This window comes from Solea solea, chromosome 19, assembly GCF_958295425.1.
Source record: "Solea solea chromosome 19, fSolSol10.1, whole genome shotgun sequence".
Lineage (NCBI taxonomy): Eukaryota > Metazoa > Chordata > Actinopteri > Pleuronectiformes > Soleidae > Solea > Solea solea.
The window spans coordinates 15,137,404-15,164,748 of NC_081152.1; the positions used below are offsets into that span (position 1 = coordinate 15,137,404).

Here is a 27,345-nt window from a genome sequence, read left to right on the forward strand (position 1 = left end):
TGCTGCATTGTAATTGGCTCACTGACGCTGATGAGACACATTTAATATTGAATGACAAAACATCAGTATCACGGGAAACTTGACACCCATTCGATACCACAAAAGTAATAAAGTTTGACACCACTGTCCACTGTCGGTGGACATAAACTACATTCACATCAGAAGACATGTTTTTAGTTGGTTGCTGGGCATTGAGAAGGATCAAACGCGCCTGACCATGATCATTAAATCCACTCGCTGTTCTTTATCATAAAGCTGATATCAGGTCTTAATCAGATGTCTCCGTGCAGAGCGGATGGATGCCACAATTCTGTAGCAGAATCACCCCCGGCTCGCTCTTACTATAGATACAAAACTGCTCATTTTATAGTCACCCATGGTTATAGGGCGCACAGCAACAAGACAACATGTTTTTATTTATTCCTGGCTTTGAACTAACGCAGATGTATGCAGTGCACCTCATTATGGCGTTTATTTCAAGGCACATAAAGAGAAAAAGAAAGGAAATAAAAAAAACAACAGTGTTAGGACAAAATCCTGCAGAGAAGAAATATTAACTTCTAATATATATGTTAAATCAGAAAGCGAGCGAAGCCTCAAATGCCGCATTGACACACTGTCATGGAAGACAGTAACATGATCAGTTTGCATGAGTTTGAGTCGGCTGATCCGTATGTGCGCTGTGACACCTCGAGGCTTTATTGCTATATGTGCCCGCATCCATCTGCTTCTTCCTACTCGCGGAGCACAGTATGGCCCCATGTGAGTGATGCAGAGTATGTGCAGCTGACAGCTGGCAAAAACAAACATACAGGAAACTTTTCACCCTCAAATACTGGCGAGGATATTGTCACAGCTAATACAAGGCCTTCTGAATGTAGCCTCAACGTGTTTTGTTTTTTTATCGAGTGCACAAATAGAAGACGGCGTCTTTCACAGTGGTGTAAAGAGACAATTAAAGGGCAGCAATATATTCCATATTACTTCAAAAACCATGTGTTTATTCAGCCTGTATTTAAAGGTTCAGAGTGTAATATCTACTGCCATCTAATGGTGAGACTGTAGATGGCAACAAACAGACACCTCTTCGCCCCCCCCCCTAAAAAGCGTGTCAGGTAGTGATACATCTGATGATATTTCCATTGATACAGATGTCAGTCCTGTACATCTCCTTCTTCTTCGGTCTGGTCTGTGCATTCAAATTGTAATGGGAAATAACACTTACACACCTTATACTGCTTGTTTAAACATATAGATTTGTGTAGCTTAGTTACACCATACGGCAGAACACTTTTCTCACCTTCAACCTAATGCTTTTACATTTGTTCACCTTTAACCTAACCTAAACCACACTTTAGCTCAAACACCAAACTGAGTAATGCCCACACAAAACGGATTTACTAATCTTTCTTGCCCAAGGCCACATTTCTCCTTCTACAGGCAAAGAGTTGCAAAGAAATAAAAAGCCCTTCTACAATCCATTTGATACCCAAGATTTATCACCTCATCAGACACCTTCAGACAATTTTTTCCACAACAACTTGTTGGTGTCAGAAGTGGGATGAGGTCGAGCGATCGTCTGGGACGGAACGGAAGGCGACTGATTGTCTTGAGACCAAAATCATCTCAACCTCCAACCTCATTGATTCAGAGACAAGGGAGGAAATCCCTGATCTTTCACCACTGTGATCCTCCGAACTCAAAAGTGTCTACAAATTTCTTCCACTTCCACTTCCGCTCGCTGTAGTAACATGGCACCACAGGACGGCAGCCTCAGTAAATGTAAGATCCATAAAGTACATAGAAAAAGGCTTATTCTAAAGCTAATATTCATTTTATACAACTACACTAATTGGTAGTATTCTATTTTGCCAATAAACCCTCTGAAATTATTATACACACTGTACCTTTAACTCGGAAAACATCCTATTTGAGATTAAGAACCACTTTTTTATAAGACTACAAACAGTGAAGTATTATTAGGGAATTCACCTCCAGGTCCTTCTTTCCGAGTTTAAAAGCATTTTTCGGGTGAGAGCGACTCACAAAGCTTTAAGTGCAGACTTTACAAAAGCCCCCTTTTCCAGTTTCCCCGTAAAGATGATTAATAGATCTCACAAAATGACTTTGTAAAAAAAAATGCTGTCTTGCAGAAGTGTAAAACCCAAATGCAATGTAAGGGCAATGATAGGGGCATTTTTGATTGAGAATTGATGCTATGGGTCACAAACACAGTATTATAAAAGCATTGTATATTCAGGGAAAGTTGACTGAGCCCTGAGTTTTTGTTTTACAGCAATGCCCTGGGTTTGCATTCAGAACAAGGTAAAAAAAAAAAAAGACCAATAGAAATAGCAAATAAGTCAAAAATAACAAATAGATATAGGGCAGACAAGTCTGGTCTTGTTAAAGTAAATTAAATTCCTCAATGTATATGTACATACATATGTACATACATATATGTATATATATGTATGTACATATAAATCTATGCTCATTTCTAAAACAAGCAACTATAATAAGGAACAGTGAGCATTAACGTATCAAATAACTGAATATAATGTTCTAAAACACAACTCTTTGTAATTGTTTATTTGTTTTGTGATTGTTTTCCCACTTATTTGGTGCATGAATTAAAATAATACGATAACAATAAGATAAAAGCCAATTTATAGAGCTCAGTGAGGACATGGCATGGGGGAGTTTCGAAAAGTACAAAGTGTTAATGAATCAAAACATAAAATCAGCAAAGTAAATGGATGGAAAATGGTTTTAAAAGCAAAATAGTTGATCTGTGTACTTTTACAACACTGAAACTTCACTTGGCTTTATATTCTTTCTCTTAAGCACCACCAAGAAGATCATCCTCTTTGTGTTTAGCACGAACAATCATGTGCTTAATTTCTTCAATCAACATTAAAATGACAAACCACTGATCCCCCTTGACCTCATGTGCATTTAATTTGCGCGAGGCTGCAGCAGCAGCAGCAGCTCTTTCCCTACCGTCGATTACCCACGTGGGTCCGTTAATCTGTCAGACCCACGGCACATGTTTACTGATTTCTATGATGGGAATAGTCGCGCCTGTTGCTGTGTGCTGTCCTGTCCTTCGGTGCCAGGCTGAGCCGTGCCAACACAGCAAAGCAAAGCAAAGCAAAGCAAGGGAGGAAGAGACTTGTTATTTCCCACATGCAACTATAGAGGACACTTTAATGTGTAAAAGATCACTCAGAGGAAGCAACTTCACCGGACTACACGCGATGCAATGACTTGTTTCAAGCGCGTTGTTCTCAGCCGAGTGCAGACAGTGAGTCACCACAGCGTCTCCTCCTCGGTGCGCACTGGAGCGCGTCGCAGCTGCGTGGAGTGAAATTGATGGCCAGAGGTTACAGCTTGGCAGAAATGGTGCTCACCTCTCCCCTGCGTTCACTGCTCCCTGTGGTGGCAGTGGCGGCGCTCGCAGCCATGAAAGGTGAGAATTAAGGCAGGTTTGTGGTGCTGAGAGCTGAACGGTTTTATTGCTCTGAATTGTCTGTTATTTATTTACTTATTTATTTATTTAAGTAGGGACATGTGCACATTCATGAACACCAACTAATGTAAATATACCAGATCATAGACACTGGCTAATTTGCATAATGGAGTCCCCAGGCAGGTTGATGGAATAAGACTAAAAATACTCAAGTGCATACACTAAACAAGACAACTTCACAACAATAACAACAATATCCACAAATAAGAAGACGCAGCATATAAAATAGGCATAAAAACATATATGCATATGATGTAGGAATAGGAAAGGAGCATTAGTGGAGAGGAAATTAATCTATGTAAATGAGGACGTATATATATGTTTTGATGATCCAAACAAGCAGACTGGATAAAGCCTGCACGATTGGATTTATGTCTCCCTTTATTTAGGCCATGCTTCTGATTTCAAGCATGCCTACTGTAAGATTATGTTTGTGAGTAAGAGAAGCTCTCTGTTTTTATTTTCGATGTGTAAATAAAGAAGTGAGCCGACCCTGCAACTAATGGATCTACAGCCCCGTTCTGTCGCACAGTGTTTTCAGATGACTATTTTTTAAGGACATGGTGTAGGGCTGGGCAAAAAAATTCAATAACGATATACACATATATATCCTAATTTAATTTCCCTCTGTGTGTCTGTGTTACAAAGGTTTAGTATTAATATAATGATTATGGATTGTGCAAACACAGTCTGAGAGGGAGAACACTTAATTGCTATTGAATATTTTGCCTCAGATTTTTTAAAAATCCCAATCTTTAACTCGCACTCAGGAGCAAAACTCAGCCTTTATTTAGATAATTATTGATATCAATATTGTTCTTATCACACAGCCCTAATACAGTGTTGTATTTTTGAGCATTTTTCCCCAGTTACCCCATGTCCATTTCATTGTCCCTCTGTCTAAAATGGAAGTAGTAGCAGCAGCAGCAGCAGCAGCACGTCCTCTAGTCTGTGCATCTGTGGGATTAAAAGGGCCTAAAGCTGAGGTTGCACAGCTGTTTCTCTGGTTGTTTAAAGATAACCTGCGTTGGACTGTATGAAGTCTCTCTAAGCCGTCTGTCTCTCTGTGATACAAATATCACGCGAACACAACTCTCCGAGATTGGCTGGGCTTAAATCTGCACATGATATCTGTCCGCGTGCACTTTTCCATCACACATATTGAATGTGGGACGGCTGTATTTCTACTTGTGGAGGACTTGGCGGTGCAGCTGTGTCCTTATTGCATCTCTAAGTGATACAGACTTTGATATCGTCTCCGCCTGGGAGCCATGAATATGCATGGCAGCCTTATCTCTCAGTCCATTCACAGACAAACCATCTGTCATGTCAGCAATCCTGTCTTGAAATTGAAATAACGTCTGCAAATATTCCATTTCAATTTTCTTGCAGTGTCACAATTCGAAAACTACAGGGAATTAGACCAGGAATCACAATATTAGATCAGAGGCTTCAGTTGGTGTTGACTTGTCTTGGGAAAAGCTCCCGTCAAATCAATGCTTTTATTTTTAATACTTGTCTCATCGTCGAGTGGGTATTGGCACAAAGCGTGGCAGTGTAGTATTGCTGATGTTGTCAACTTATGCCTGTTTTAAATGTAAATTCCTAGTTTTTGCTTAAGTGTATCAAGCATCAACTAGAAGTGGAAGCGTTAGATTTGTATCATCACATTGAATTATGTCTACAACATGTAATAAATTGAATTTACTGGGTGGAAAATGCCAAATACGCAAATAGAGAGCACACAATAATGATTATACAGCTGAATCACCTGCATTTTGTTTCACTTTACCTCAGTTAGCAGAAATCATAGACGTAATGTGTAACTCCTTACAACTTCAGAATGATCTCTGTAATATATACTGTCCCCACTTAAATTCCTTTAGTTTTTTTAGGTTTGACATCACTTATGAATGTAAGATAAGTACGACACAGTATTAGGACCAAACTGAAAAGAAAAAAATACTTAATCTTTCCAGAATAAAGTTGTAATATTATGTGAATAAAGTCGTAACATTGTGAGAAAAAAGTTGTAACATTACAAGAATAAGCCGTACCATTACAAGAATAAACTCGTAATATTAAAAAAGTCCTAATATTAAGAGAATAAAGTCATAACATTGCGAGAAAAAAGTCGTAACATTACAAGAATAAGTCGTACCATTATGAGAATAAACTCGTAATATTAAAAAGTCCTAATATTAAGACAATAAAGTCATAACATTACGAGAAAAAAGTCGTAACATTACAAGAATAAGTCGTACCATTATGAGAATAAACTCGTAATATTAAAAAAGTCCTAATATTAAGAGAATAAAGTCATAACGTTGCGAGAAAAAAGTCGTAACATTACAAGAATAAGTCATACCATTATGAGAATAAACTCGTAATATTAAAAAGTCCTAATATTAAGACAATAAAGTCATAACATTACGAGAAAAAGTCGTAACATTACAAGAATAAGTCGTAACATTACAAGAATAAGTCTTACCATTACGAGAATAAAGTTGTAATATTAAAAAAGTCCTAATATTATGAAAATAAAGTTGTAATATTACGAGAATGAAGTCGTAAAACTCTGAGAATAAAGTTGTAATATTATGAGAATAAAGTTGTAATATTACGAGAATAAAGTTGTAATATTACGAGAATAAAGTTGTAATATTACGAGAATAAAGTCGTAACATTATGAGAATGTTACGAGACTAAAGATAAAGTTGGAATACTACGAGAATAAAGTCGTAACATTGAGAGAATAAAGTTGTAACATTACGAGAATAAAGTCGTGCTTATTTATTTATTTTATATTGTTGTTGGGCCCTAATACTCCGTCATAGACAAGAGTTGAGTAATCAGCTTTTATTTCCAGGTGCTTACATCAAGATGTGTTAAACAACACCACAGAAGATACCCTCGTTTCTAAGAGACCACCACATTTTTAGGTGAGCAAAGGTATAAGACAAGAGATAAACAGATAAACTTGAATCAATAACTGCCTGAGACCTGTCACCGTCTTTTTCTCGATGCTTCTCCACGCTTTCACTGCAGCCTCTTTCAGTTCAGCTGAAATACTGATCGCTGGTGTTATATTCAGCGTTTTCAGCGTACGGCAAAAAATGAAGGAACTGGACTCGCTGTTCCAATACCTTCGGAGCGGGCTGTAAGTCAACTACTTGTGTGCTTTCTGAAGACCACATTTTCAATATCAACTCTGACACCTGTACATCTCCTTGCCCTTCATGAACAAAATTGATTTGCACAGGTGCATTCATGAAATATGGTCTGGAGATCCGAGAAAGACAGTTATATAGTTTTCTGGACCTTCAGGGAGGGGAAAGGTGGCACCGTTTGCACCGTATTTGCCTCTGGATAAGTTATTTTTGTCAGGTGCAGCAGGACAGTCAAATACACACATTCATTCTGGAGCACTTCAATGTGGAGGATGGCATATTACCAAGTGTCTTTGGCAGGAGAAAGTGGGAGCTGTCACATATAGCATCCTGGAATTTTTCAAGAGGCTTTTTACCACTCTGATGCTGCATTTGCGATTCCCTTTACTTCGCTGCATAGAAGTAGTTCATGCAGAGTGGAGAATTCAATGTTCTGCGGAGTGATAAGTGGAACACCTGTTTTACACGTGGTATTCTTATGTCTGCAGTGATTCATATTATGTTTTTAATCCCCTGAGAAAGATCTGGCTTTACTGTACCTGTAAAACGGGAATTTATAGGCAATAGCAAATACGGCTCATTATTATGTTCCTATTTCTCAATGAGTACCTGCGCTGAACTATGAAATGCAAGACAGCGGGAATATTTCCTTCAACTTTTAGAGTCGGGGAATGGTCGTTTTGAAAAGGTCGTGTGAGCCAAAATGTGCTGAGCATAAAACGATCGAGAATGTGTTCACGTTCATCTCTTTACACAGCAATTTGGACGGCCTTTAAAGTTAATGACGGCAATGATACCGCGAATACTTTATAAAATCATTTGTCACAGACGTCCGATGTTCAAAAGTGCAGATCATCAGATCTCCAGATCTCGCAGGTCGACTATTTTTAGCGCGGCTTTTAGAGATGTGATTAAAATCACTTCAGCGGTCTCCTGTTTTAACCCATTCAGTCATACATGACACCTCTCTGTAGTTCTTTCCCTCTCTGTCCTCTTTGTCTCCGTTGACTTGATTGATTTTGCTCAATTAAATAAAATTGGCAATAATTTACACGCAGTGGAGTAAGAGGCAGAAAGTCCATTGGACTTATTTACCATAGATGATTGTAAAGAATACAATTTATAGCAGAAATGATAGACATAATGTGTAACGCCTTACAACTTCAGAATGATCTCTGTAATATATACTGTCCCCACTTAAATTCCTTTATTTTTTTTACCACTGACATCACATATGAATGTAAGATAAGTACGACGGAGTACCAAACTGAGAAGAAAAAAATACTTACTCTTTTGAGAATAAAGTTGTAATATTATGTGAATAAAGTCGTAACATTGCGGGAAAAAAGTTGTAACATTACAAGAATACGTCGTATCATTAAAAGAATAAGTCATACCATTACGAGAATACACTCGTAATATTGTCATAATATTACGAGAATAAAGTCATAACATTGAGAGAAAAAAGTCGTAACATTATGAGAATATTACGAGAAGAAAGATAAAGTCGTAATATTACGAGAATAAAGTCATAATATTAAGAGAATGAAGTAGTAACATTATGAGAATAAAGTTGTAATATACGAGAATAAAGTCGTAACATTATGAGAATGTTACGAGAATAAAGATAAAGTCGGAATACTACGAGAATAAAGTCGTTATATTGAGAGAATAAAGTCGTAACATTACGAGAATAAAGTCGTAACATTATGAGAATATAACGAGAATAAAGATAAAGTCAGAATACTACGAGAATAAAGTCGTAACATTATGAGAACATAACGAGAATAAAGATAAAGTCGGAATACTACGAGAATAAACTCGTAACATTATGAGAATACAACGCGAATAAAGATAAAGTTGGAATACTACGAGAATTTATAGTAGAGCAGTGTTCAGCTAAATGTGGCAAAACTGTTCCATATTTTATCCCCTTTTCAACTTCTCATCCTCCAGTCAAGCCCATCAAATGTCTCCCAGACTGTATCTTACAACATTTGAAACTGAAACTCTTATTGTGCTAATTGTGCTCTGTCTCCCTCCTCCCAGTTGCTGAGTGTCAAAACGCTGCCGTAGACCTTGGAACATCCTTCAGTCCAACTCCAGTTTATCCCACCATCGACTTTCAGGTTCTCAATGTGGACCATGTGTTTTTGAGGCAGGACGGTGTAAAGCCACCAGGCAACTCCAGCCTGAATGCTCAGACTAAGACTTTTTACATCACCGGTCAAGGAGTTTCTGGAATACTTCAGTCGTCTGTCAACGCTTCGTACGGCCCCCTGACTGTAGACGCCCCGATCTCTCCAGACCTGCTCCTGAGCGGACGCAAAATCCTGCCGGTCATCTTGGTCCGCCAGGTTCGTTCCTCGTCTCCTGCTGTGAAGATCCTCTTCCACATGCCTTCAGAGAAAAACGCCACTTTTGGGCAACAAAGGAAGGGATCTGGAGAAGATAAGGGCAGGAGAAGTGACGGAGTCAAAACAAAGGATGGCGCTCACTGTGTTACGGCCTACGCCTTCTGGGAGACGAGGGAAGTTCGCGGAGCGTGTCTGGTGTCTCCCGGGGGATTCTGCGTGGCACAGCTGAAGCCAGAACCGGCCTGGTTCAGCTCGGCCAGCCGGTCAGCGAGCTCCAGCAGGGAAGCAGGAAAAACTGATGAGATTAAGGGACTTCAGGAGAACCTTGTGGAGGTGTACTTCCAGAGTCGGAGGGACCAGAGTGGCCAGTGCACTCCGCAGGACAGCCTGCAGCGTGTAGGTGTGGGAAGAGGAAGAGTGTCTGGGGGATCTGGGACGCCCATGAGGAGGATAGGGAGCGTTAATCTGATCAGAACTCCGCCAGGGAACCCCACCTTTCTTCGGCTGAGGCTGGGGGGCGCCGTGGTGATCCAGACTTCATCGAAGCCTTTGAAAACCAATGATGTGGCAACTTTCTATGTCTTCCTAGCAAGTACAGCCACCCTGGAAAATTTCACACTCAGGTCAGTGAACTTCTGTTTCTTTTTAAAAAAAGAAGGTACAAACAATGTCGGTAAATTGTTTCCCCACATTTCTCAGTGGGCAGGTCTCTCTTCTTCTGCCAAATTTGGCTCTCATTTGTTTGGATCACAAATTTGGAAGTCATTCCAAACGCTACATTATACGGAAGCTATTACACACAATATTACCACTAAAGTTAAACGTTTTATTATGTTTTAGAATTACCAGTGTTTTCATGGGCTGTTTGGTGTTTTTGAAAAGTAAATGGCCTGTCTTTATGTAGCACTTTTTTACTCTTCACCCATTCACACACACACACACACACACACGTTCATGCAGCACAACCTTATGCATCAACCATAATTCACACCCATTCACATGCTGTCAACACATCTGCCAGGAGCAATTAAGGGTCTTGTCCAGGAACACATAGCAACACGTAGGCCCCCTCTACCTGTATAGTGGTTTTTAGTGTTGATTACCATGGCAACAGTTGCAGCTACAAAGCTTTTAGGCGTTCAGGTTCATGCTTAATGTTACAGAGCTTCAGAGGTGCTGATAGGTGGAACTGTTTCCAGCCTTAATGCTAAGACAAATTAACTGGCTGTGACTGTAGTCTTGAATTTGTTCTGACAGACATGCAGGTGGTGTTGATCTTCTCATCGAACTCTGAACAATGAAGTAAAAAGCCCTCTTGTCCAAAATATAGCAGAATACTTTCAGTGGAAAACACCAACCGCAGCTTTTTTATTCATACATACTTTTCAAGTAGCCGTTTTTTATTCGGAGGGAATTTTAATGCAGCTACGCATCAGTTGGATATTGACCCATCCTTTTGTATTCAGTTACACACTCTCCTCTGGTGGTGTGCGCTCATTGCTGATTGCAGTTTGAAGGTCTTCTGGGGTCAAGTCATAGCCAAGCCTCGGGTTATTTGAGATGAATCCAAGTCAGATCTCAAGTCTGTCAGCGTTGCTCTGAAGTCATGCAGAGAAATGTAAATCTCTGCGCCTCACAAGCAAACTGCACGCCGAGCATCGAGTCAATTAAACAAACAGAGGATTAAAGTGTCTGTTTTCATGAAATGGCTTGATTAATACCACACTAGAGTAGATTCATTTATAGTTTTGTGGTGATAACTCTTTCTCAGATGCATTTTGTTGATGTCTCAAGATTTGAATAGAGTTTCTTGTTAGCCAGTGTTCCCATCCCCCCCACCACCTCACCGGAGAATCGGGATTTCGCCATCACTGGACCACAAAATGGCCAAAGGGGCTAACTTAATAAATGTTTTTAATTTTTGGTTAAAGATGGAGATTTTCATTAGATTTGAGTGATTTATACTTAGGGTAACCCTTTATACTGACAGTCAGAGTTCAGATAAGAATCAAAGGTTCTCAGGAGATTCCATAGGAAACGCGCTTATGGAAAAGTGGGATAGCGATACAAAAACTGCAAAAAAATGCAAATGGCCTCATGTCACAAATATGTTTTATGAGGAATACCTGGAATATGAAAATATGAAAACTTTTCATTTCAAAGATTTTGAAGAAATTTTTTTTATCCCAATTTCAGTTGCACTTTTGTTAAGAGGGTTAGGGTTATTTAATATAGCAATTCCTAAAAATAAAAGCATAATTTTATTTGGTCATAATTTGTCCGTGGCTCATTTCGTTTCGATACAATAAGGCACATGCAGTGTAGTAACCATGGCGATGACACACACACACAGCTAAATAAGGCAAGAAGGTATTAAGGGAAGACTGTCAGAAAACATTAGAAAAGTCCGTGATTACGTTGCTCAATTTGCAGACACAAGTGTTTAGATGAAGCCACATAATAAAATGTAACTATCAGCGAAACAGGTGAAGCAGAAAAAGAGACTGAAACCAAATTGAATCACCATGATGTACAGTATGTTTGAGTGTCTTTATGAGGGATAAGCTTCATGCATTTAAATGGTTACTTAAACCCCTTGAATACTGATGGGGACTGCTATCAAGGCCACGCGCACTGCAATGCTTGAGTGCCTACATGACTTGTGTTATCTGCCAGTTTCACCGGCTTCATAATTTACTGACATGTTATACCCTGTCTACTTCAACTTCTCAGTTAGTGGTGGAGTTATGAATAGCATTCATCCATAAACAGCGAAATAATTGGCAAATGATTCACCAGTTTTCATATCTCAACATCCCACTAACATTTCAACAAGGTTCTCTGGGTATTTGACTTCATAAATAATGCATGCATTTAATGGAGCAGGAAAACAAATAACTAACATCTTCCTGAATACTTTGGGTAAAAGTGAACTTTATATAATAGCAGCCTTGTCACACTGAAATGCACAGATCAAGCTGTTGTGGAAGTTTCCGCTCGCTGCCCGTTGATGCATATCAATGAGCGGAGTGAAATTGTTTTTATCAGCGTGTTTCAGATCAGCAAAGTGGAAAGCCGTCACATAGTGAGCGCTCCCAGTCTTTACTCGGCTTAATGGTTGTGTCTGAAATGCAAGACAAATTTCTTTTTAATCCCGCGATTTAGTGATATCATGCCGCAAACATGCCACGGTAATCTGCCGTGGGAAGCAGTCAAATGGAGAGCGATGCTAAGATAGAGTATGTGCATTAATCCATATGACGCACAGTCAAACCTGTGGCTCATTTCATACTGATCATCCACAAGCGACGCACACAAACACACAGACCCAGTAACCTGATGGCGGCAGCTTTGTTGAGTTCACATCAGAGAGATTTGGTCCAGACCCTTTTGACGTCGGCCGTTGTTTTGATTATTTGGGAGGGATTTTACAGCCTCCTCCTCTGATATTCCCCAAGCTCACAGACCATACAGCTGAATTTTCTCCTAACCCTAACCCTAACCCAGGGCAATGATTTCAGTCTGCCTGTCTCTGACCCACTGCCACGTACAGAATGAGATCGGACAAGAAGAGGGTGCTGAGTCCAAGTGGAAGGCTCGCTCTGAGGAGCTTGGCAAAGTGATTGATTCCTCCTGGGAGAAATCCCTGCTCCACTCTTTGGCCCAAGATTGAGTCCACTCCAGCGGGGGTAAGGCCAGATAATCTGTGGCCCTGATTGAAAATGAATCAAGAGGTTAACCCTTTGGGGTAGACGTGATCTGGGCCAGCTGCCAGGATTATCATCTGGGCGCATGTGTGTGTGTGTGTGTGTGGTGCATGTGAGGGGCCCACCTGTTCAGCACACATGAATATGAACACACTATTTTCACAAGCGTTCCAATTTAATTCAACAGCAAGCATTTTGTGATTGTGCTTTTAGGTACAAAATCTGCACACACGAGAGAATAACGTTGAAGTATTTGAAACACAAAGAGCCCACAAATAGTGCATATAATAATAATAATAATAATAATAATATAATAACTATAATATTAGTCGGTTTACAGGCAAATAACAGAGTGAAGCTCCTCAACTTTCACGGTTTTAAACAAACGAGATTCAATGGATTTGATAAAACACAGAGGTGAAAAGATGCTCATGTCGAAGTTTGACTTTCATTTTCTCCTCTGGCTTTCCGGAGTTTCAGTCATGAACTATGGATAGTGACTGACAAATGCACAGATTGGGAGTAGAATTGCCCGAGATGAGGTTTCTCCTCATGTCGGCCTGTGGATAAGAAATTCACTGCCCCCTTTTCCACAGACACAGTGCAAGTGACTAATCCAAAACTTGACCCGTGTAAATAAATCAGCAGTCGCACAGCAGTTCGCTCAAGTTGTAAATAAGAGTGAAATGTTGCGGTTTTGAGTTTGATTGTAAAGTTTGAGTGAAGAGTTGTACTCAGCATCAGTTTGATTAATAGAAAAACTACACTCTGTCTCTGTGTGTGTGTGTGTGTGTGTGTGTGTGCGTGAACATTTGCACTTGTGCTCATGCAGACTGTTTCTGACCTTGACCTCAGTGGTTATTGATTAGTCTGCTCGCTCTTTGATCACAAAACTGTGAGCATGTGTTTTCGGCTTGTGTGTGTGTGTGTGTGCTTGTATTTGTTACCGCTTTAGGACATTTTCTGCTCTAAACATTGACCTGGTTAGGAACAATAGTCCTCATGGAGACTAAAAACCTGGTCCTAATGAGACAGAACTGAGGAATTATGAGGAACTAGTTCTGGTTTAGGCTAAGATTTGAGTTGTTGTTAGGTTAAAGTTAGGTATGAACTGGTTATGGTTAAGGTTAGGGAGTACGTTTGGTTTCGACTGCATCATGAAACCTTTATTTCAGCATGAATAATATATATTGTGTGTGTGTGTGTGTGTGTGTGTGTGTGTGTGTGTGTGTGTGTGTGTGTCTTTCCATCTGTCACTTTTAAAATTCTGGAGACAAACAACTTTATTATTGCCTATTTATTGCATAAACAATCACAGATTGTTGGTTGTACAATATAATAGCAGATTCAAACAATACACCAGTGTGTGGGTAAATGAAAATAAAAGAAAGTTACCATTTCTAGGTTTATAAATCCTTATCACTGCGAGAACCTACAGTAAAAACAACCTTTTTTGAAGTCTGCATCTGAATTTATGATTTATGATTTGTGGCAGACAAAATAAAAATGTGGCTCCGTCCTTCGTGGGTATCAACAGATGAGGAAATGTAGTGGAGGTTTAATGGTGCAGCCAATGTGTTTACTACTACTTCAGCGCCTTGGCATTCTTTAAGCAACTCTAAAAGAACACCATTTTTGGACTGAGGTTTTCCAATGACTCTCAGCGTGAACATCCCACTGTCAAATCTGCAGGAGCTGAGTGATGCCCCCAATGGCTGAACTCCCCCTGGAAGTTGTCCAGCACCTCACTGGCTTCTTACCGCGAGGAAAATCTGCCTGTTTTGTAAACACATGAGGCTCCCACTTTTTTATAGTTTGCTTGTGTGAGTGCAGATTAGAGAATGATTTCATTTAAAATGTGGACCAGACGTGGGTTTTACTCTTTATTCTGTCACTGCTGCGACTTCTCCATGATCCCGTTAGATGATGTTGAACGGAACAACTTATCAGAGGGTCTTCAACAAATCCCTCGGTGATTGTTGGACCTCCAGGACTTTTTTTTTTTTTTTTTTTTTGGGTCCATTCACATCATTTATATAAAGTGTTCCAGCTCTCCTGGCAGACAGATGTGTGTGTGTGTGTGTGTGTCTGAGTCTGACATCTGATTAACTGATCCCCAATTCTCCCCAGGGTTAATGGGAATTTAATACGTCTGTTAACGCTCAGTCAGGCTGCGACACATCGCGCTGTCAGTGACTCACCTTGTTAGGCACAATGTAGATGAACAAACACATACACTCTGTACACACTGTATACGCGGCAGGCAGCAGATGCAACGACGGTTTCTTCCAACTTTGCAAACTTCAAGCATCAAAGAAATAACACTGTATTCCTTCAAAGATTATTCAGATTTACTCTCACTGTTAGTGTTAGTCACATAAGGTTGAACAGTCTTCTGTCACTGAAAGCTAATCTAACAGGTCAGTCCATAGATGTGTTCCTTAATTTATAATCTACATAATTTAGGAAATTAACTCCGGTTCTGGGAACAAAACAACACCACTGTCTTATTTTTCTGATGGATTCAAAGTGGATCGAAGGCCAAGCTGTGCTCACAGTGCCCTACTATGTCTGAAGAGCTTCTAGGCTGTATATTTTGAACTCAAACGGGTTTTTAAGGATCACGTTTTCACTTCCCAACAGAAAAATATTGTGCTAATTTGACTATGCATGTGTGTATGTGTTCACTGCAGGGCCACAGTCAAAGCGGGTCTGTCGTTCACGGCAGCGCGACCCAGCGATTCAACACTCTGGGACGTTCTGTTGGAACCTGGCAGAGGAGCAACCGCCAACACTCTCTCTGTCATCTGCCATAGGAAGGTCGCCATCACTGGAAAGAGGTCAGTGCACGGCGTTCACGGCACACGTCCGCCATGAAAACAAAGCCAAGCGTTTGTTTCCACTCGAAGTAGAATCCAAATCTTTTCCATCCCCACTTCTCCTCAGCTCTTATTTCCTGTTGCGATATTTTAATAACCCTCACACGAGAACACGATCAGTTGTCATGACAAACGTTTCCTCGACGTTATATTATATCTTTCTACATTTCTCTTCCAGAGGAGAAGCAATCACTCGCAGCTGTGTTCCTCTGTGCCGGTGCACACGAGCCAAGTTCACAAAATATAGTTTGTGTCTGTGTGGGAAAATCTGCATCAATTTACATGTACTATAGGAGCGGTAAGAAAGAGAAAAAAGAAAAAACTGCACCAGAGGAAAGTAGTTTTAAAGATTTACTCGTGTTCTGCCCTTTGCAGATCCTGTTTCATGTTGAAAAAAAAGGAATCCTTAAGGACTTAATCACATTCATTTCTGTATCGTCAGCATGGGGTCTTACATCCGCAGAATGCTAACATTTTATGGCAGTAAGAAGAACATTGTCTACGGTAATGCAAGAATACAGTGAATCCATACAACAAAAACATCTTTAATTTCCATTTTAGTTTCATTGTACTAAGATACACAGAAACTGATAATTGGACACTAAAAAATAGAAACTTCATAATAGTGGTCCTTCGTGTTCTCAGATGTCTCGCAGTTCTAGAATAATAGATTGAATTTGACAGCTCAGCTCGTTAGTTTTCTCATTTCCTGTGATTCTCAGATGATTGCTGTAAAAAAAGACTAGAAATAAATTAATCATTAAAATGTCTGCCACTTCAACTCTGCCACTTCACTGGGTTCCTCATCAAACAGACAAATGTGTTACTGTGCACTATTTACACTTAATAGAAAACAATATATATATTTTAATCTAATAATAACCAAAGACAAAAAAATTAGACAAAAAAGACTGTGGGAGTAAGCTCTTCACATTTAGAATATTTAAAACCTTTGGAGTTGGAATCTAAGAATGTTATTGTATCATATCTGTTTTTCTTATCTCTTTGAGTTCAACTCCTACTAGATGGATGAAAATTTTAACTTGCATATTAAATTTTACTCTGACTTACTGCCTCTGTTCTTCAGCATCATTAGTTTTACAGTCAAAATTCACTGACGGATGAACTGTGAATGTCACCTGAAGATAAATCAAACGTCGAAGTAACTCGAGGAACTTGGAGTACTTCTCTCTCCTGTTTTACCTCATACACACACACACCATCTAGATTTGACCGCATCATCGTTTCCTGATGTGAGTGGTGGCGCACACACACACACACACACACCGGAGGCTACCTCTGCCCAGCAACCTCCCTGCCCACACAGACACACACCACCCGCTGCCCAGCCGACCCACTTATCCATAATCATCCATAATCACGGCTACGTTATCCTGGCTTAAGCGCTTGCACGGTCAGAAGAGGAGATTAGGAAGGAGAGATATTCCAAGTTGTGTCCTTTGTACTGAGCTCCCACCAGGACACACACACACACACACACACACACACACACACACACACAGCCTCCCACCACTGTGCATTAAAGTGCTGATGTGGGTTTAAAAAAAAAAAACCCAACACACTGATTTCCAGGAATATAGGGGCATTAACCATGTTTTTCTGTCCTCCTCTCAAGTGCACCCTCTTCAATCTTTCAAGTTCCTTTATTTATTTAAAACCACCAGGCCACCGTATAGAAAGACTAAGGCCAAAGTGGGTGTCTTACAAAAAAATCCTTTGAGGAACAAGCTTAATTTGGCCTGTTTTGAGGTCCTTGTCCATGTTAAATGCACGGATCACATAAAAAACAACAGATAAAGCCAATCAGCATGGGCAAAAAGAGTCTATCCTTCGAAGCATGACATTATAGACAATTATCATAAGATTAAGGAGTGTTTATTGGCACATGTTGATATTCATAAACATGTTTACATAGGTGTACAATGGCTCTAAAATGGACATTTTCTGTTTTGCATAGCCTTTGAAATGGTTTTTGGTGTGTACTTCAGGCAAGGACTCAGGCTTTAAATGCAAACAAAACATGAGCCGCACCATTCATTTTGCACTTTGAAGTAGAAGCTTATCACGCAGATGAATAAGAATGGCATTCTTTCTCAGAATATGCAAAGGCCACAGTAGTTCCCTGATATCCTTGGGAAAGGGGGGAGAAAAAGAGGTGTTCAATTTGCAGTCACTCTCGACCTTACATCACTAAGTACATTAGAAAAAAAGAGGACTTTTAAAATACATGTAAACATGTTTGTCGCACTGTAATCATCATATTAACCCAAATGTATCAGAGTCGCACTAACACACCCGGATAAGGAGATTGGGTTCAAACATACATTCATACTTCTGTTGGACTAGAGTCAAATTTGACTGCCCTCCTAAAGATTGAAATATTTTAAAGCTCTTGGATGGTAGGCAGACCTGGAGTGGCGCTCGACATGCTAACGGCTAGCTGATAGCTAATCCGGTAACTGCCAAAGGTCGTGATTCCATCATGGTATGGTTCGGTTTGGATAACGAAACACGTACGTGTGACGTTGTGCGACGTTGAACGTGACAACAACACAGCAGACAACAATGGAGGCCATCCAGCAGCTCACTTTTTTCCTGCTCAGTTTGTGGCTGTTTGTGGGCGTTGAAGAAAAAACGATTTCAATGGTGTTGCATTTTTCTGTCGCCCAATCAGCTGACTGTGAATGTGTGGCGCTGGACTGTACCGTACCATTAACTCTGGTACTCCAAGGGCAGGGTGCTGAGAATGGAATGGTTGGAGCCGGTTATTTCGGTACTAATGCAAGAAACCCGGTGGAAACCCGGCGGAAACCCGGCTTAATACTAACAAGCTGAAAGTGGCTACATTGCCACCTATCATAGTGTCCGCTGGGCAATCTTCTTCAATAAATTGCTTCCCCACTAGCCCCATGTATACTGAGTCCATACAGTCCAGTTACGACCATTGCTCAACTCAAGTGTGTCTAATTCTTACACACTGGGCCTGTAAAGCTACATCCAGGAGTGGGTTTTGCTTGACATATCATGTCTGTTTGATAGTAATAGCACCACATTGTGTCTTGTTTGTTGGGTATAAGGCTCTTAATGCGTCTCATGCTCCTCTTTCACTTACTGTTCCCTCGTTACTGTTTCCACAATCCCTCTGTTAATCCCCCTCGCGACAGGAAACAGCCACCTCAGCCCGAGAAACCCTCATGCTGAAAATAATGTTAAATAATATGCTTTGATGAAGATATGTAATCACACGGTCCGTGATTGTCTTCTCACGTACTTAAATGTTACCACCAAAAAAATGTTTTGCTGCCTATCATTGTGTGCAGAGAACGTCACTGTTCCCTGGGCTGTGATATGTTTAAAGAAGACTGAAGAGTGTTTTTCCCCCTAATAATAGAGCGATAATGGACACAGCTGGACCACTCTCCACTGCTGACACAGAGCTCAGGAAATAGGCCCTTCTATGCACGACTAATCCATAAAAATACTCCAGTGTAAAACTGATAATAATGTACTTCTTGGTGCATAATGCCATATTTATGATAAGATACTGTAGGTTAGCTTGCTGGTGCTCAAACATGTAGAATAAATCATCCTTCCTCATTGGAGTTAGTTGTTTATATGATGTTTTTCTAAGTATATGACACTTGCTGCTAGTATCCAAAGTCATTTTCTGATGACTGAAAATGTACTTTAGTTTTAGAACTAAAAGTGAGGCGTAAGGACTGAGCCATGGTGGCTCAGTGGTAGGGCGAAGTGTTTGAAGTATAGAATTAAGCGGACTGCTGTGCACAAAGCGATGCAGCAGTGCTCCACTTTTGTCCCCACATGTAAATGCCTTTTTCATTTGAGGTCATTTTGAAATGTCGATTGCCAACATCACCTTAAAAAAGTCGGTTCCAACTGGAAGTAAAGGGGCTGGCATGTATTTTAGCCGAAGCTGTAAGTCAGAGATCAGAGACACATTTTCACCAGAAGTTTCAATTGAATTCCGCGTCAACTGTGAGTCTAAAGCCCAAAATAACAAGTGCAAAGTACAGTTATTCCCGATTTTACACACATTCATACATCTTTTCACCAGTGATATATAATTACTTTTTATGTTGCTGCTCATTCATTCCTACACCATTTCCTGTCCTTGAGTTTCTCTCAGATGAGGCATGAATATTATAAAGTAGGTTCCTTCCATATAAGCTTTTGTTTATCCATTTGCCTGCCGAATTCAACATTCGTGACCTTTATTAAATTTGAGTTTCAGCTGCACGGCGTCCTTGTAAAAGTTTTTGCTCCACTTCAAAGTGCCACAGCTCTATTCACATTCTGCTCAATTTCCCCTTTGATCTGCTCCCACCGACAGGTATGCCCACACACTCGCTGCAGCATCAAATGGCATTTCTTTGACAATGCTTTGACCAGAATGCTTGGCTGAGGCCTCTGCCTGCTTGCTTAATCTTCCCTTCACACTCTCACCTTATTCTTCCATCTGCTGATGGAAATGAGATCCTGTTGTGTGTCACATTCACTTTCGGGTCAAAGCCCCACAGGTTTTTACATGAAATTCAGACCAATTCCAGTCTTCTTTTTTTTTCATCTTCAGCAACATGAGTATCATAATAATGATAGTCATTTTTTTAATCAGTGCTGCCGTCATCAACACTATTCCAGCCACAAGTATTAGTAGCATTAACATACCAGTGTACAGACATGTGTAATATTTGAAACCAATACGCTATGCCTGTAAAATTAAATTGAACTACCTGTATCTAATGTAAAAACGTGACAGTGTTAAATGCTGTAATTCAATTTGCTCCATGATTGAACTCCCTTTAGCCTTGGTCATTTAACCTGGGTCAACTTGACTAATTAAACAGGAGGTTGAACAAATAATATCACACTGAAGTGATATTGAAATGGTGCTAAGAATATCTTCATCAAACTCGACACGTGAACGCGTCAGTTCACCAGATTTGACAGCTAAAATGTGAAGTGTGTGTGGGCAGGACACTCATTCAAATGCTAATTTGTTAATTTTTGTCTCTCCCTTCTTTAACGCTTCATTTAAATTCAACCGAGTTCAATATTTCGCGATTCCTTTGCCCACAAGTGTGATATCAATGACTCTGAAATAATAGTAAATGTCAAACTCTCAAAACAGCACGTCTAATATTTACAATATGGAGAGAAAACCAGGTTGTGCACCAAAAGGGAAAATATATTGTATTTATTCCGTAACGGAAGATGAACCCCCGCCCCAAAACCTTGAATTTGACATACTGTAATTAAATATAGTCATGTTTTGACAATCCTTTGACATTTTACTCAATATATTCATTTTATTTTTGCTGCACTCGTCCTGCAATGATGTGAATTACACTAGCGGTTCAGCTTTATTTGCCAAAGCACAATATTTGGACGTTATGTCTCCCAACAGGGGTCTCCTGGAGGTTTTACAGCTGGACTTTGTTCCCAAAGACGTTTCAGAGCAGGTCGAGAGTCAGACCATTTCCTGGCGTCTGGAGATGCCGGGAAACGTCAAGGATGTGGGCTTAATGCGGATCTACACAACCCAGAGAGACTATGTGGGGCTGGCACCTCTGGTCATGGTAAGGACAATCCTACCTACAGTTTATTTTATTTTACTGTGAAACCCCCCCAGAAACATTGTTTTATTGTATTTTACAATGAATTTGCTTTTGTGTGTAACTCTTAAAGACATAAATGTCCATTACATTCAAACCGTTTGTCAAATTTGTTCCCATTATTCCTGTGTTTCTCAGTGTAGCTGTATTTAAATCTCGTGTCTATTTGGCAACGTTCTTGCGCCGCACACAGGAAGTGATTTGTTGTGCGTCAAGGAAGAGGGAGGAACAGCAAAATTGCTCTTGTAAAGCCAGACGTCTGCAAACATGACTGAGGATTGGTCATTTAGAAATGTATTTATTTATTTATTTATTTATTTATTATTGTAAATATGCTGGAATCAACACAATTCAAGATCATTTTAGAAACTGTACCTGAATCATAATTCTCTTTTTGTCCTGTATATTTTTATTGATTAGATGATGTGTATAATAGATGTATATGTCTATGTATATATATATATGTATATACACATGCAGAATATGTCTATTTATATAAATTTGACAATGTGTGAAATCCTTTCTGTTCACCATGACCAAACACAGCTAGAATAATAAGAAAAATCACCAAAATGTATAATAAGAAAGACAACGTGCCAGCTGTGTAAACATGTCTCAAAAAGCCCTTCCATTTTGAGAACACAAACCTCTTGAACTTCCCAGGTAGATCCAGGCGTCAGTGTCTCTTGACCTGGAGATTTAGACGGCTATTTCATGCTACATTAGTCAACATGAATCTGACAGACGCTGGGGAGCAACTGTGTTCCATCTCAGTCACTTACTGGATTCACATGAGGGGAAAAACAAAAAAAAACACCCCCCACTGTTTTCCCCCTGTGAGCGTGGCGTGAAAGAGAAAATGATTTCATAAGAAGGCTGCAGCTTCTAAAGTAGTCAGTGCTGTATTTATACAGCAGAATAATGGTGACTCACTGCCACCCAGGAGAAGAAATTACAGTAATAATGATACTTGAACTAGAAAGGTTATGAGACTTTTGTTGTTGTTTTGCATGCTGTTTTTGCTTTATTACATGTCACTCTCTCAAAAGATCGAACACAAATAGTAAATGAGCTGAAAGGACAAGGAAATAATACCAAGCCTTGATGCGAAGTGTTTTGCAGAAGAAGAGAGATTTGAGATAGAGCTGAAATACTGCAGAACGTGCAGAAACGCCGGGACACACGTGGAAGAGCGCTGATATTGCGTTCTGATTTCATGCTTTCCCCACTGATCTACTGACTTATGTTTGGCCAGTGCTGCAGTCCGAACTAGACCGTGTCCTCTTGGAATTGCGGTCAGCAGCTGTCAAGCCGACAGAGTTCAGAATGTGAAGCTGCCGGGAAACATCTGCTGAGTGCTGTCTGATAGAGCATCAGGAGGGAAAGAATAAAAACACACACACACACACACACACACACACACACACGCTGCTGCTACATAGGCTGGATTAGAAAGATGTATTCAGAGATTTTATTAAGTAGGTGGTTGTTGTAGATTTAAGCACATGAAGTTATAGCATGTGTAGAAGCTGTTAACATAGGTGTACAGTACAAGGTGGGAAATGTATGAATATAAGTCCCGATAATACGTCCGATGTAAGAGAGACAGATGTGCACCGTATTTTATATTCATTTCAGATTTAATGAATCAAGTTTGTCAGGCTTGTTTTAATCCCTGTTCGTCTTGCTAACACCCACTCTCTCTGCCCCCAAATCGTGATTATATTGCATAATGTATTAGTTCAGCTGGATAGTCAAACAGATTTTTCATGTACAGTCGGTCTATTTCTGTTCTACAGTAATACACCAAATGTTTCAAAAGCTGCCCTCCTTTCTATTTACAACAAAGCAGCAGGCCAGAGTAATTGGAAACTTGATATAGGCGGGTAACTTTTTTTTTTTTTTGTATTTGCTCATGCAGATAAAAGTAGCACTAAACATGCTCCTCTTCTCAGATGTAGGGGGAATACAGCTTCTTCAGCACCTCGGGAAACTGAAATGAAAAATTACATCCATTACTTGAAATTGTTGGTGAATTCAGCCCCACTATATCTGCTGCTGCTGTATTGTAAAGAAAAGGAGAAAAATATATAAAATGATGCATAAACTGCTTTTTTTTTTTAAAAAAAAAGTACAAAAGTAGAGCAGCCATTTATCTTCGGGGGAGAAGTTTCATGTATTTCCAAATATTGCATCTGATATCCTGCAAATGAGCTCAGGTTGGCTCATCTCACTCTCTTTGACCTTCAAACGGTTTTAAAATGCTATATCTATATATACACGAACATGAAGGAAGAAGGGATGTTTTATTCTACTTTAATGGGCAAAAAGTGTCTCTCACTTTCATTCTTTCTTTCTCATAGTGTCACATTATATACATATTTTGCCCTTCCTCCTGCACAGAACACGGATATGTTGAATACCGCAGTGCTGACGGGTAAAATGGTGTCAGTCCCGGTGAGAACTCTGGCTGTGGAGGCTGACGGCTCGGTCACTGACGTCACCGACTACACCGGCTGCGCGTCGACAGAGGAGGATGTAGTCAAGGTGAGCGCTCACAACAACACTGTCTGTGATCAAATCATTACAATCACTTTTTGTTTTATCCCGGGCTAAGAAACTAAGTATAATGAATTACCGTCAGTCAATCTTAATACTGCGAGAGCAAGGAGCTCCGTCACTGAGTACTCGCTGTGCGTGAAATCTCTCCACTACGCGTTATAAATGTAATATACCTCGTAATTGTTTCAGACAAATGAAAACTTCATTTAAAAATTTCTACTGCGGCAACTGTTTCCTGCTCTCGCATTTAACTACTGTATTAGGTCGTTATTATCCATGGCTCATTTGCATACAAAGCAAGTTTGCTGACTATTTAATGGAAATTAGAATAGAATTTTGAGGCGTTAAATATTAGATTAGATTTTTGTGTCGGTATGCTTAACTCAGCTAATGTAATCTAATCTAATAGATTAGCCTTTATTGTGTGTGTGTGTGTATACTTTTTGAATTGTCATCTAAGGTTTGAATTGTGGTGAGGTTAAGGTCAGAGGTACTGGAATATTCTACTCAAGTATTAGTACCACTATTTTGATGAGATTTTACTTAAGTACAAGTAAAAGTACTGGTCTAAAAATGTATTCAAAAAGTAGCTTGTTTAAAATGTACTCAGAGTAAAAGGTGGGGGTTCTTTCTTGTGTCGTGCAAAAAGGACACAAATCTCACATGAATTGTTTTTTAATTAAAGGCAAAACCTTTACCAATTAAAGTGCTGCCAAAATAAAATATGTAAACACATCGTGTGTCAGTCAAAATGGGTCAAAGGTCACAAATGCTTTAACTTTCTCTCCTTAATTAGCCCCAGTTCACCTGTCCTCATCATTCTCTGCCAAAGTTCCCGGTGCGGGAGTCTTTTTATTTATTTTATTTATTTATAGTGAAGTACAGTACTTCCAAAAAACATACTTAAGTAAAAGTAAAAATGACTTTACTTTCCGACCACTCATTCCATAAGCACTAAGATTTGACCTTTGTGTAATGGATCCATGTCACTAGCACAGTAGCAGCAGAGACACGGAGAAAAATACACGCGTCTTCTCTCTGTCTCTGTCCGTCCGACTGTGACACTGCCCCGAACACGAGAGCGCGTGAGTGAGATGCTTTTCGAGAAACAACACCCGAGAATAAGAGAAGGAATTACAGCATACGATTTTCCATTACACAACTCGGCAGCCACTGGCTTCTGCGAGTGCAAGGTAGTCGTGAGCCAAAGAGAGGGAGACTGTATTTGTAATGATTTTCTGTATCAGTGGAAAAACTTAATCCACTTATTATTGTGTCTCTGCTGTCTGTTGTCAGTGACCCCTCTTAGACCCGTGAAATAACCTGCAAACATGCAAATATTTGAGTGTGTGTGTGTGAGAAAAGAGGTGGTTTGAGGTCTACAGCAGTTTTTATTGACTTTCCTGGTCACTTGGGCAACATATTGACATTTCACTTGCATCCCGTGGACACTAAGAAACCATAGCCTTCACTTGGTATAGTGTTTCTTACGACCTGTGGCTGCCTAACTTTGTCTGTCTGTTAGTGACTGGAGTTTTGCTTTTTTAGACAAAACAAAATGTAGAAAGAAAATAAAAAAACGATCCAACTATTCATCCGGGGGGGGGGAGCTGTGTCAATCTCACAGAGACAAACTCACTCACTCTCACATCCACACCCACACAGTGTCCAATTTACCTAATCCCCGTATTGCTGTGTTGTTTGTGGAGGAAGCCGGAGAACCTGGAGAAAACCCACACACACACACACACACACACACGGGGAGAACATGCAAACTCCATGCCAAGTTTTCTTATATTTGAACGTAAAATATGGAGCAGTAATCTATAAATTAACATTTTTAAAAGACTGCTTCTTGAAGTTGTATATTTGCTGTGTCCGGGTCAGTGAACATCATTGGTCAGAGACTGGCTTCCTTCAGCATTTCCCGCCCCGAACTTCCCAAGTTAACTTAGCACAGAAGTCATTCCTCCCTCTGCATCTTCCTCCACGCCGTCCCCCGTTAACCTCCCTCTCTCCAGTGCTACTCTCTATTCTCCAGTCTACTGCTCTCCAATTACCATGTGGAGCCACTGGTTTGTTAAGATAAGTGAGGCGGCGGTGGAGATAGAACTCCAATCTTAAATAAAACACACACACACACACACGACTGCTGTGTCTCACCTCATTGCGCTCACTGGTGGGGACTAAAGCGCTCCCCACCTATTGCACACAGTGTTACAGGAAGACAGCGCTCATTTGTATTCTGCAACAGTTTCATAGGAGAACACAGTTGTGAATTTACATGACATGAACAGAAAATGTAGTGCGATTCCCTGGCCAGACTTTTGAAAGTTGTAGGAAATGAATAAAATGTCTGTGTCTGCGTGTCTTATTTGTATTGGCGCCTGCGTTCACTGCACTTCTCTTTGCCAGTTTCTAACAAAAAAAACTTTCTTATTAATTTTCCACAGGGCTTTACACGGAAAAGCCTCCCAACAGTGTGTGTTGGGAGAAAGTTTAATCCAAATCTCTGGATGACAGTTTAGTCCCAATTCTAGTGTTGTGATTATGAAGTGATTTTAAACTGCATTCTTGCCCAAAATGAACACATTTGACAGAGTCTATGAAAAGAGACTCAAACCAAGTTTAGTTCAGTTACTTCAGTGTACTCTTTTCCTCTTGTCTGTCTTGTGCAGGTGTCAGAGGGCTGCGACTACATGTACGTGAATGGGAAAGAGACAAGAGGAAAGAACAGAGTGACGCTCAACTTCACGTATGGTTTCTTAAGTGCACAGCTGGAGATGAGCGTGTGGATGCCACGGTTGCCCTTGCTTATCGACGTGGCCGATCCGGAGCTGAGCCAGATCAAAGGCTGGAGGGTCCCGGTTCATACCGGAAACAGGAGGTAAGGAGGTCCCATAAGCTGATCCTGAAGATGTCACAGGAAACAAACAAACACTCATTCCCAGCTGTTGTTCTAGACCAGGACACATTGCGTACACATTTGCTAGAATAAACTTAACTTGATTTCTATTTTCTAGGTCTGCTATTTCCCATATAGTCCTAAACTTTGAGTTTCATCCATCCATCTTCTACTGCTTTATCCTCCACAATCTCAGCTAACATAGGGCGACAGGTGGCTGTACACCCTGGGCGGATCGCCAGTCCATCGCAGGGCCATATAGAGACAAACAACCATCCACTCTCATGGTCAATCTACAGGGTCCAATTTACCTACACCACTACACCAACCGTGTGGTCCACTTTGAGTTTCAACTCCCCCCCAAAAAATGGAACAGCAACAGTTATTTTACTTTTACCTAGGGTTGATTTTACTGTGCCGGAGTATGTGCTCTTATTTTTCCTTGCTGTAGTATTATTTATTATTTATGAGAAGTGTACAGCACTTTGTGACTTTTCTCTGTGAAAAAGCACTATATAAATAAATATTTCTTACTTACTTAGTACCTCAGACATGGCTGAACCTGATTTTGAAAAAAAA

General features: G+C 40.1%; 1 protein-coding gene across 1 annotated transcript in view; it reads left to right on the forward strand.

Moving 5' to 3' along the window:
- The first annotated feature begins 3,103 nt into the window (after positions 1-3,103).
- The window catches only part of LOC131445855 (transmembrane protein 132C-like), a 32,421-nt gene continuing 8,179 nt past the window's right edge, over positions 3,104-27,345 (forward strand). The window contains exons 1-6 of the mRNA XM_058616562.1: positions 3,104-3,472; positions 8,752-9,682; positions 15,460-15,606; positions 21,092-21,263; positions 23,703-23,846; positions 26,540-26,748. Coding sequence (XP_058472545.1) covers positions 3,376-3,472; positions 8,752-9,682; positions 15,460-15,606; positions 21,092-21,263; positions 23,703-23,846; positions 26,540-26,748 — 1,700 coding nt within the window. The 5' untranslated portion in view covers positions 3,104-3,375. The remainder of the gene's footprint in view (positions 3,473-8,751; positions 9,683-15,459; positions 15,607-21,091; positions 21,264-23,702; positions 23,847-26,539; positions 26,749-27,345) is intronic.